At 41.7% G+C, this 10,960-nt stretch overlaps 2 protein-coding genes across 2 annotated transcripts; both read left to right on the top strand.

Annotated features, from left to right (window-relative positions):
• Nucleotides 1–568: 568 nt before the first annotated feature.
• tmem256 (transmembrane protein 256) lies at nt 569–1,913 on the top strand. Its single transcript, XM_005815855.2, has 4 exons — nt 569–671; nt 1,004–1,041; nt 1,133–1,213; nt 1,448–1,913. The coding sequence occupies exons 1-4, from the start codon at nt 593–595 to the stop codon at nt 1,589–1,591; spliced, it is 342 nt and encodes a 113-aa protein (XP_005815912.1). The 5' UTR covers nt 569–592; the 3' UTR covers nt 1,592–1,913.
• Nucleotides 1,914–4,934: 3,021 nt separating this feature from the next.
• On the top strand, nt 4,935–10,496 carry LOC111610853. Its single transcript, XM_023345856.1, has 2 exons — nt 4,935–7,230; nt 10,083–10,496. Exons 1-2 carry the CDS (start codon nt 5,382–5,384, stop codon nt 10,220–10,222), a joined length of 1,989 nt encoding a protein of 662 aa, XP_023201624.1. The 5' UTR covers nt 4,935–5,381; the 3' UTR covers nt 10,223–10,496.
• The last annotated feature ends 464 nt before the right edge of the window (nt 10,497–10,960 follow it).

Here is a 10,960-nt window from a genome sequence, read left to right as displayed (position 1 = left end):
AAGAATAACTTAAAATTGAATAAAGCTGTGTAATCATTAAACTCACATACATTTTTAGATATATTTATATTTTATTTTCTCCATCATTAGATTTCAACATTAGTAGATATTTACAAATGTTAAAGACTGTTTTTTCTGTTTATATTTATATACTAAGATACTATCCTTGAAGAGTTTTTTATTTTGTTTTTCAAATGAATATTCTTATATATATAATATTCATTTGAAAAACAAAATAAAAAACTCTTCTCTTCAAGAACAGTATCTTAATTTCACCGGCCTGGGCGTTGAAACTGTGGCATCTGAGCCGCCATTTTGGCTCACATGACAGCACCTAGTGCCGTTGCGTTTGCTTGCTAATTAGATGGATTTGGTAAGTTGGAGTTGGCATCAAAACATTTTAAAATTATAAGTTAAATATCTCATATTAAGCTTTACGACGTGCTAACTTCATTTTAAAATCGTTTAACTCTGTAGCTGAATTACATTAAACCACGGAACGGCTAATTGAAATGAAGGCGGCGCAGACATTGGAGATTTACATAGTGACAGTGAAGGCAGCACAGTCATCACTGGCTGCCGGGAGGAAAACATGGCGTCTGTTTTGGTTCGGAGGTTAGCGGCTCTGTCCGGGACTGCAGCGGTGGGAGCTGGGGCTTACGGAGCTCACGGTAAGAAAATAACACTCAGACGTTTTATAAAGTGATTTTATTTAATGTAACATTTACAAAAATCAAGAAGGGCTGTCATTTTAATGCCCGCCATTCCAGTCTCCGACCGTAAAACAGACTATTTTATATTTCCCATCGTTTTGAGATGCTCTGATTATTGGCATTTAAAAATCTTTACGCCTAATCAATGTATGTTAGGAATATACCCTCATCGGCTTCTCGAAAATGTACCAATTACTGGATTATTCGTGTAAATGAAGTTATTTTGTAATCAAGGTGATCCGCCTCCATAGCAGTAGTTCAACTACAACTGTTTCCTGATGTCATTTTAGGCTTCAAAAACAAAGACCCGGATGACTACAGAATAATGGTATGCATTTACTGTGTTTATTATCATTATTATTGGCTTTACATGTAAGAGATGTTTTAAATGTTTTATGTTTATTATATTTATTTCTCAGCTCTATGAAACTGCCAACAAATACCACTTCTACCACAGCCTGGCCCTGCTGGGTGCTGCACATTGTGGAAAACCTCTTTTGGTGAGTACAGAGTATGGATGGCGATACAAACTTAAAGTTTTATCACAATATTTGTGAGAATGTATTCCTTTACATTATATTCCTTGAAAATGGTCTCAAAACAACAATATTATCGTTTATCGCAATAACACGATAAATGATAAACGATATGATAAATGCTCACTCCTACATCAAAAAGCCTTTAATCACCCCTTAAATTATGTATACGGATTAGAAAACGGGTCTATTTTCCAGGCTGGTACCATCCTCCTGGCGGGGATGGGGATGTTCTGCGGCCCGCTGTACCACCAGGCTCTGACCGGAGACCCCAGCCTGGGCAAAGTGGCTCCCATGGGCGGCGTGGCCATGATGGCCGGCTGGCTGGCCATGATCCTCTGAATCGTCTCGGACCTGGACCGCTGAGTTCTGATGTCGCCCGTCCAACGGCCGCCTGCCTCCAGGACGGGGGTGTTGGCAGGAGATAAGGTTGCAAAAAGGATTATCACTTCTCAGCCGCTGCTGAGACTCTGACGGCTGCTCTCAGACTGTTTTGCTAAATGAATGAATGAAACGGGTCTCTTCTAATGAGATGTCGGCTCAGCATAAATTACACGTTCTGTGATGTGTTTTTCTATACCGAGGTCGTAGGCCTGTCGCGATAAATGATAAATCAATTAATCGTATGATAAATTAAAACTATCAACCTCATTTTAATTATCGGCATTATCGTCTCTTCCGGTCTTTTTCTCTTTCTGTTGATGACACTGAATGAAAAAAGGCTCAACTCCGGTGCTCTCCACTGACTGCCTTCCTCATTTCCTTAGTGTAAAGCCCAGCGCACCTAGAGCTGTCGGCCCATTTTCAAAACTTGAGAGACCACACATTAGCCGACAGAAATCCTAGGTATAACGGTTCGATCGGTTCGGTCCTGCCGTGTGGTGTCCAACAATGGGCACAGAATAATGGCTACAATTCCAGTGAACTAATTTTAAAACCAGGCATTAATCAATGCTTTACTACAATCTACCTGCAATGCATGTGGCTAGTGTCAGCGTAAAGTCCTGACTGAATGAAAATCATTAGAACCTATTTATGCCACCTTAACGAAGAACAGCTGAAAAGTTACCGGGTTTATCAACTGCGGTAGCAATTTCGCTCCAACTCCTCCCTTTGTCATTTCTATATTCTTTGCACGAAATGTTAAATAAACATTAATGTTGTTTCCAAGTATCATCTCGGGTTGCACCGTGTCAGCTGTTTGGGATTCCCCTCCGTAATTTCCCCTCAGAAAGAAGGAGGAGAATCCGCGCTTTCTGATTGGCTGCCTGTCACATTCAACAGGCTGCCTTAAGCTCCCAGCGGGGAAAAAACCCTGATTTAGATCGGAGCGGCAACGATGATCTACCGTAACACACTATGGGATGATCGGTTATGAAATCGTAAGCGACAATCTTAGAACAAACAACGTTCTAAGATTGTCGTAAGGGGAAAATCGGGGCAAAAAATCATGTAGTGTGAACTATTGCATCAGGTAGTCGATGTGCCCATCTTCTCTATTTAAATCTAATTATTACTGAAGGGCAACATAATATACAGACTTCATAATATGCAGTCTTTTGGTTGAATTCAGTATTTATTTCCACTTTGGCTTTATGTTGTTTAGTTTTTATTAAAATAAATTTTTTGTTAATGGAGACTGAGAATCCATTTTATTTTTGTTTTTGGTTGTTTTGTTTATTTTGTTTATCAGTTTCAGTGTCTAGTGTTCTTTTGAAAATAAAGTGTATTTATCTTTGGCAAGAAATCGCATGCATTATTATGTCATTTCCATTAAATCAGTGTAAAAAGGTCTTCAAACAATATTATCGTTTATCGCAATAATTTTTGAGACAATTAATCGCTCAGCAAAATTTGTTATCGTGACAGGCTTACGAGGTCGGCATTATGTTTAAGAAAAATTATCATTTTGCTTGTCTTGACCAAAGAAAAAGAGTTTGAGAATCATAAAATATTATATTATTTTTTAAGTCAGGGTAACATGATCAGGTTTTCTGCAGATTGATTATTGATGATGATGATGATGTATTAAAATCACTTGAAATAAATTCTCAGAAAATTATTCTGCCTAAATTTGTTCTTTTGGAATTATTTTTTAGTAATTTTTTTCATTTTAGTCTTAAAAACAAGTCTTTGTACCTACTTTTCCTTTTTTTTGTGAGATGACATCATTTTACAATATAAAATCAAATGTTAAGATTAGTTATTGAGTACTTACACTGCAAAACACAAAATATTACCAAGTATTTTTGGTCTAGTTTCTAGTGCAAATATCTTAGTCTTATTTCAAGTGTACTAACTTACAAGTGGCTGTTTATCAAGAAATATGAGCTTGTTTTATGTCAATAATTTATTAACATTAATGAAAATGTTATAAGTAAAATAATCTGCCAGTGAAACAAGACATTTTCCCATGTTGTAAGTTAAAATGTCTTGTTCCACATTGAAAAAAGAGAATGGAGCTTGAGATAAAAAAAATTATTTGTTGCATGTAGTCAAATTAAGTTTGGCAAATTAAATTTATTTACATTTGTTTAACAGGACAGCTTTATAAACATAATATATTTACTTGGATAAACTTAATATGATTTCTTGTAATAATTAACTCCGTTTTTTAAGGCTCATGTTTTCTTTTTTCAGTGTACGGTGCTCTAATGTTATTTCACTGACTAACTTTTTCGATTTTAAGGAATTATTGACGTAAAACAAACTCTTATTTCTTGATGAAACATTTCTTGTAAGTTGGTTTTATTCTTATTTCAAGTGAACTAAGACATTTGCACTAGAATCTAGACCAAAAATACTTGGTAAGATTTTGTCTTTTTTTGTTGTTGTTGCGTAAGTCGTATTTTTAATAGCTATTTACAAAATGCTTTCTAAAGTCTTTTACATTTTACTTGAATTTAATATGTTGCAGTGCAAATTAATACAGAAAATAAATACAGGTACATGCAGTAAGTTAATGCCGGTGTAAATTTAACAGCTGCATTTGCTGCACATATAAGTTTTATGTGTTGCGTTCAGGAAATGCTGTGTTTTTGAGTTCTGCTTCATGCTTTTGATCCACTTAGTGCAGCAGCACAAAAAGGGGCTCATTACCGCTGTCGTCCTCTCAGCAGGGGGCAATCTTTGCGTAGAAAGAGTGTGACGTCCGTCAGTTATTGTGTTTTGTCCTGAGGCGGAGCAGAAGGGGCGGGACCAGGATTTGCCAGGCCCAGCGCGTCCTCGGGATATAAGCAGCCTGCTTCAGCGCGTGGAGAAGAGAGGACAGGAGCTGAATCTGGCTTGGAGCTGAGCCGGCTTCTCCACCCAGCTTGATTCTACAGAGGTGGCTCTTCCCCCAGCTGCCTGCCCACCCGGTCCTGGTTTGGGATGGTTTGTTTGACCTTTCTTTTCTTTTCGCAGGGCTTATCCGTGGAGCAATGACACCGACCACACGGGGGGGAGGGGCACCCGCTTGTCGATGCTGGTCCTGTTTATTTGCTTGGATTGTACAATAAAGACTGTATTCTTTTATTGAGGGCCGTGCCTCTCTGGCTTTTTGTTGCGGCTCACGAGCCGGGTCGTAACAAAATGGGGGCTCGTCGTTAGTTGAACCTGGTTGCGTTTGGATAATTTGTTGTTTTTGGTTAAGATTTGGTTTCTGGATTTTTATTTATTTATTTTTTTTTTTGTGGTTGTTGGATGGCGTGGTTTGTTTTGTTTGTTTGTTTTCTCCGGGTGTGGCGTTTCGTTTATTTTTATTTTTTTCTTCCTCTGTAATCAGTGGGTGAGTGTTCATCGTGTACACCTGTTTGCAGCTTTGGTCCCCTGATAGGCGGTAGAGGTGTGGCTCCTTTGGGCTTCATCTGATCGTTGTCTTGGTAGTGTCGCTTCTAGGTGGTTAGTGTTAACTGTTTACAGTTATCTCGGGAGCACGTCCGTGGGATTCTAGGCAGGGAATCTGTATAGATTTCCTTTCTGGCCCGCTGGTTTAAGGTGCGTAACAACCCGCCGCCGAAAAGCGTGAAGACTAGGGATCAGCTGTTAGGTAAGTTTTTGTATATAGGTAAGAATAGTGGGGTTTCTCAGTCTGCCTTTTGGGTACACGACTTGGCACTTTTCCCTGGTTACTGTTTGCGTTTTGTTATAAATGATCATGACTTCTCTCTCTGAATTTTTTGATTCTCCCTCAGAGGAGTTTTTGGAAGGTTGCTCAAAAGAGCAATTATTCGAGATTGGAAAACATTACGGTGTGGAAATTGATGGCCGACGGTCTAAAGAGAATGTGAAGTCCATTTTGGTCGCAAATTTAGTTGAGAAGGACATTTTGCACAGCTCAGTTGGTCAGATTACAGCTAAACCCACTGTTTTACCTCCTGGTTTAACATTTGAGCAGCATAGGGAATTGCTGTTGTTACAGTTTGAACACGATAAGTTCAAAATGAAAGTACAACTGGAAGCAGAGCACACTAGGTTGGAGATCGAACGGACACGGTTAGATTTGGCTAAACAGAGTGTTGCGTCTGGAGTCTCTCGTTCTTCTTCCGTCGCTTCTGAGGCAGTTGATATGGAGTTTGATGTCATTGGGAATTTACGTTTATTGCCTAAATTTAATGAACTTGATCCAGATTCTTTTTTCGTCATTTTTGAGCGTGTGGCTGAGGCGCGCAGCTGGTCTGATTCTGCACGTGTGCTGTTGTTGCAGTGTGTGCTTGTGGGGCGTGCTCAAGAAGTTTTTTCTGCGTTGTCTGACTCTGATTGCCATGACTATGCTAAGGTGAAAGCTGCTGTTTTAAAAACTTATGAGTTGGTGCCTGAGGCATATAGGCAGAGGTTTCGGAGTTGCAGAAAAAACTCTGAGCAGAGTTACCTGGAATTTGCCAGAGATATTAAAATGCATTTTATGCGGTGGTGCGCGGCAGCAGAAGTTAAAACCTTTGAGCAGCTAGGTGAACTTGTTGTTTTGGAACAACTTAAAAACTCAGTTCCTGAGGTGGTTGCTACTTATATTTGTGAACAGAAAGCTCAGACGGCAGCTGCAGCCGCGGCGCTCGCGGATGATTACGTTTTGACCCATAAATCCCAGTTTCCGGCAGCAAGTGGTTTCAGGGGGGACATTGGGCGAAGCGATAGTTCTCGCCGTCCTGCTGGTTTGCGTAAGGTGGAAGTTAAACCTCCTGGTTCTTTTGACAGTAATGATCGTTGTAACTACTGCCATAAGCGTGGTCATTGGAAGGCGGATTGCCATCTATTTAAGTCTAGAACTCCAACATTTCAGTCTAGACCAGAGGGGGCGGGTTTAGCGGCACCTGTGTTTACAGGTGTAGAGAAACGAAAGGAATCGCCGCTCGTGGAGTCTGTGGAATCATATTTACCATTTATAAGAGATGGTTATGTATCATTGGAAAAAGGTGAAAAGAAAATACCTGTGAAAGTACTTAGAGACACTGGTGCGTTTAATTCTTTTATTCAGGCGGATGTATTGCCTCTCCCTGAGCACACAGAGACGGACAACTGTATTCCGGTGAGGGATATGGGTTTGAATATTTTGTTGGTTCCTCTCCACAGGGTGTTTTTGGAGTGCCAGCTTTTTTGTGGAGAGGCTTTGTTGGCGGTGCGACCTGCGTTACCTATTGACGGGGTCTCGGTCATTTTGGGTAATGATCTAGCGGGTTCCAGTATGTGGACAGATGAATCACCCACACCCGCAGTCGGCAGTGAGCCGGAGTCTCAAAACTTGGATCGACAAGAGGAGAATGAGCGTGAATTGTCGAACGTTTTCACTGCTTGTGCTGTGACTCGAGCTATGTCGCGCTCTCAAGTGAACGGTGACAAGGACGCACAAGAGGAAAATAAAGACTACAAGTCCTTTTTGCCTCTTGCTGATTTTCCATTTCCTGTCACTAGTACTGATTTGATAACTGACCAACGTGCAGATTCCTCATTAAAAGAATTATTTCAACAGGTTCGTCCGGAGGGGGCTGTGTCAGACCACGAAGGTGCGTATTTTCTTCGAAACTCTGTACTAATGAGAAGATGGGTGCCATATTTTGGTTCTGTGGAACATGCGGTGTTTCAAGTGGTAGTTCCCTCTAAATATCGTGAGGCACTGTTGAAAGTAGCACATGATGATTCTGGACATGCTGGTGTAAAAAAAACATATGACCGAGTCCTTAGACATTTTTTTTGGCCTCGTTTGAAGAGGGATATTTCCTCCTATGTTAGGACATGTCATGTCTGTCAGCTAACTGCAAAGCCTAACCAACCTTTGAAACCCACTCCTTTATTACCCATCCCTGTTGCAACAGAACCGTTTGAGCACCTAATCATTGATTGTGTGGGTCCCTTGCCAAGGTCGCGATCTGGGGCTTGCTATTTGTTAACTGTTATGTGCCAAAGTACTCGATATCCGGCGGCTTACCCGTTACGCACGATAACAGCAAAATCTGTGGTGCGTGCTCTTTCTCAGTTCATCTCTGTATTTGGCATTCCACAGACTATTCAGTCGGATCAAGGTACAAATTTCTCTTCACGTCTTTTTGGCCAGGTACTAAAACAGCTACGTGTTAAACACAACAGATCTACGGCTTACCATGCAGAAAGTCAAGGAGCGTTGGAGCGTTTTCATCAAACTTTAAAGTCATTGCTCCGTGCTTATTGTATAGAACTGGGGAAGGATTGGGAGGATGGGTTGCCATGGTTGATGTTGGCTGCTCGGGAGGTTACTCAGGAGAGCATAGGCTTTAGCCCAAATGAGTTGGTGTTTGGACACACCGTTAAGGGTCCCTTAGCAGCTGTGGCAGCGGAGTGGAAAGAACCAGAACCACCCCAAAATCTCATTGACTATGTGAACGGCTTTAGGCATAGACTGTATGCAGCGCGGAATTTGGCTAAAGAAAAATTGTCTGTTAGCCAACATAAAATGAAATCTTTGTTTGATCGTCGAGCAGTGGAACGCTCGTTTTTGCCCGGGGATCAGGTTTTGGCACTGTGTCCCATTATTTCATCTCCTTTTCAAGCGAAGTTTTCCGGCCCGTATACAGTGTTAAAGCGGCTCTCTGATCAGAACTACCTCATTGCAACGCCTGAGCGCAGAAAAACCACGCAGTTGTGCCACGTGAATTTGCTAAAACCATACTATGCGCGAGATCAGGTAAGAAAATCTCCCGAGGACATACACCCAGTTTGTGCGGTTAATGAGGTTTGTATGGCCACTTGTTCTAACGAGGAGACTGGTACCTTGGACAGCGCCATGACGCACGGGCGTCTTTCCAACTCGGAGTCGCTGCAGAAATTGGATGTGTTATTATCACATCTTTCTGAACATCATTCAAAACAGTTGAGTGAGCTGATTTATAGCTTCCCGGGTTTGTTTTCTGATACTCCTGGGCGTACAACTTGGTTGGAACATGATATTGATGTGGGTCAGGCGAGTCCCATAAAACAACATTTTTATCGGGTAAACATGGAGAAACGAAAATGTCTTGATGCAGAAGTGAAATATATGTTGGATAATGGGATAGCTGAGCCATCTTCGTCTAGTTGGGCATCTCCCTGCATTTTGGTTCCTAAACCGGATAATACCTTCCGTTTTTGTTCAGACTATAGAAAATTAAATGCTGTCACAAAGCCCGATTCATTTCCACTTCCTAGAATGGATGATTGTGTGGATCAAGTTGGTTCGGCTAAATTCGTTAGCAGGTTTGACTTGCTTAAAGGGTACTGGCAAGTTCCTCTGACAAAACGTGCGCAGGAGTTAGCTGCGTTTGTTACTCCTTCTGGGTTGTATTCATACACAGTTATGCCGTTTGGACTTCGGAATGCACCCGCTACTTTTCAACGATTAATGAATTATGTGGTGGGAGATATGCCAGGTTGCGCGGTGTATTTAGATGACGTAGTGATTTATTCTGATACTTGGGAACAACACATGGAGCGCATTCACGACTTGTTTACTCGCTTGTCGGTGGCAGGACTTACAATTAATCTTGCTAAGTGTGAGTTTGCGAAAGCAACCGTGACATACCTCGGCCATGTAGTTGGGCAGGGTCAAGTGCGCCCAGTCGCAGCCAAGGTGCAAGCAGTACAGAACTTTCCTGTTCCTGTTACAAAAAAGGATCTCATGCGTTTTCTTGGTCTGGTCAGTTATTATCGTTGTTTCTGTAAAAACTTTTCTTCGGTAGTAGCCCCGTTAACCAACTTGCTTTCTAAGGATGCCAAGTTTGACTGGTCTCCTTCTTGTCAGCATGCGTTTGAGCAGGTAAAGCAGCTTCTCTGTTGTGCTCCGGTTTTGGCTGCCCCACGCTTGAGTGTTCCTTTTCAGCTCCATGTGGATGCCAGTTATGTGGGTGCAGGTGCAGTTTTGACACAAATAGATGACCAGGGAAATTGCAAGCCAGTCAGTTATTTTTCAAAAAAATTTAACAAACATCAATTAAATTACTCTGTGATCGAAAAGGAGACACTTGCTTTAATCCTGGCTTTGCAGCACTTTGATGTTTACTTGGGGGGTGGTGCTCCTATTGTTGTATATACGGATCATAATCCGCTTACATTTTTGACGACGTTAAAATGTCCTAATCAACGTTTGGTTCGTTGGTTGCTCTTTTTGCAGTCTTTTTCTTTGGATATACGGTACATAAAAGGACGAGATAATGTAGTTGCTGATGCGCTTTCTCGTGCCCCTGTATTGTAAACGACAATGCATCTTAGATCTGGATGATTTTTATTTATTTATTTATTTATTTATTATTATTATTATTATTTTTTTTTTACTTGGGATTCCCTTGTGGGAACCCATGTTTTGTGGGTGGGGGTGTGACGTCCGTCAGTTATTGTGTTTTGTCCTGAGGCGGAGCAGAAGGGGCGGGACCAGGATTTGCCAGGCCCAGCGCGTCCTCGGGATATAAGCAGCCTGCTTCAGCGCGTGGAGAAGAGAGGACAGGAGCTGAATCTGGCTTGGAGCTGAGCCGGCTTCTCCACCCAGCTTGATTCTACAGAGGTGGCTCTTCCCCCAGCTGCCTGCCCACCCGGTCCTGGTTTGGGATGGTTTGTTTGACCTTTCTTTTCTTTTCGCAGGGCTTATCCGTGGAGCAATGACACCGACCACACGGGGGGGAGGGGCACCCGCTTGTCGATGCTGGTCCTGTTTATTTGCTTGGATTGTACAATAAAGACTGTATTCTTTTATTGAGGGCCGTGCCTCTCTGGCTTTTTGTTGCGGCTCACGAGCCGGGTCGTAACAAAGAGAAATCCGATGGAGCGCTAATTTCCACCCTGACTGCCGACCTGTGAATCGGGGAACGTTTGGAAAATGGCTGAAAGCGTCGAGGTCGGCATATAATCCAAGGATCTGCTCACAGAAAGAGGAGGAACAGATGCAGAAATTATTCCTAATGAGTTCTTCATCACCACTTATGAGCTCCTCATTAGTGGTGATGAGGAGCTCATACTGGGAAAAGTATGAGCTCCTGGGAAAGGTTCTGTTTGGGAGAGGATTAGGGCCACTGGGAAAAAACAGAACTCAGACTTTTATGTCAATTCTTTTTCCTCAGAATTCTGACTTTAATCTCAGAATTTTGACTTTTGATCTCAGAAGATTAAAGTCCGAATTCTGAAAAAAAAAAAAAAAAAGGTCAGTACTTCCCAGTGTTTTACCAGTGAAACACAATCACACTCTACTATTTGATTTATGAGACATTCGACTCAGCATTACAAGATGGCCTTGTG

This window comes from Xiphophorus maculatus, chromosome 14 (genome assembly GCF_002775205.1).
Source record: "Xiphophorus maculatus strain JP 163 A chromosome 14, X_maculatus-5.0-male, whole genome shotgun sequence".
Taxonomy (NCBI): Eukaryota; Metazoa; Chordata; class Actinopteri; order Cyprinodontiformes; family Poeciliidae; genus Xiphophorus; species Xiphophorus maculatus.
Note: the sequence above shows the minus strand (reverse complement) of the source record. Positions and strands in the feature narration are given on the sequence as shown.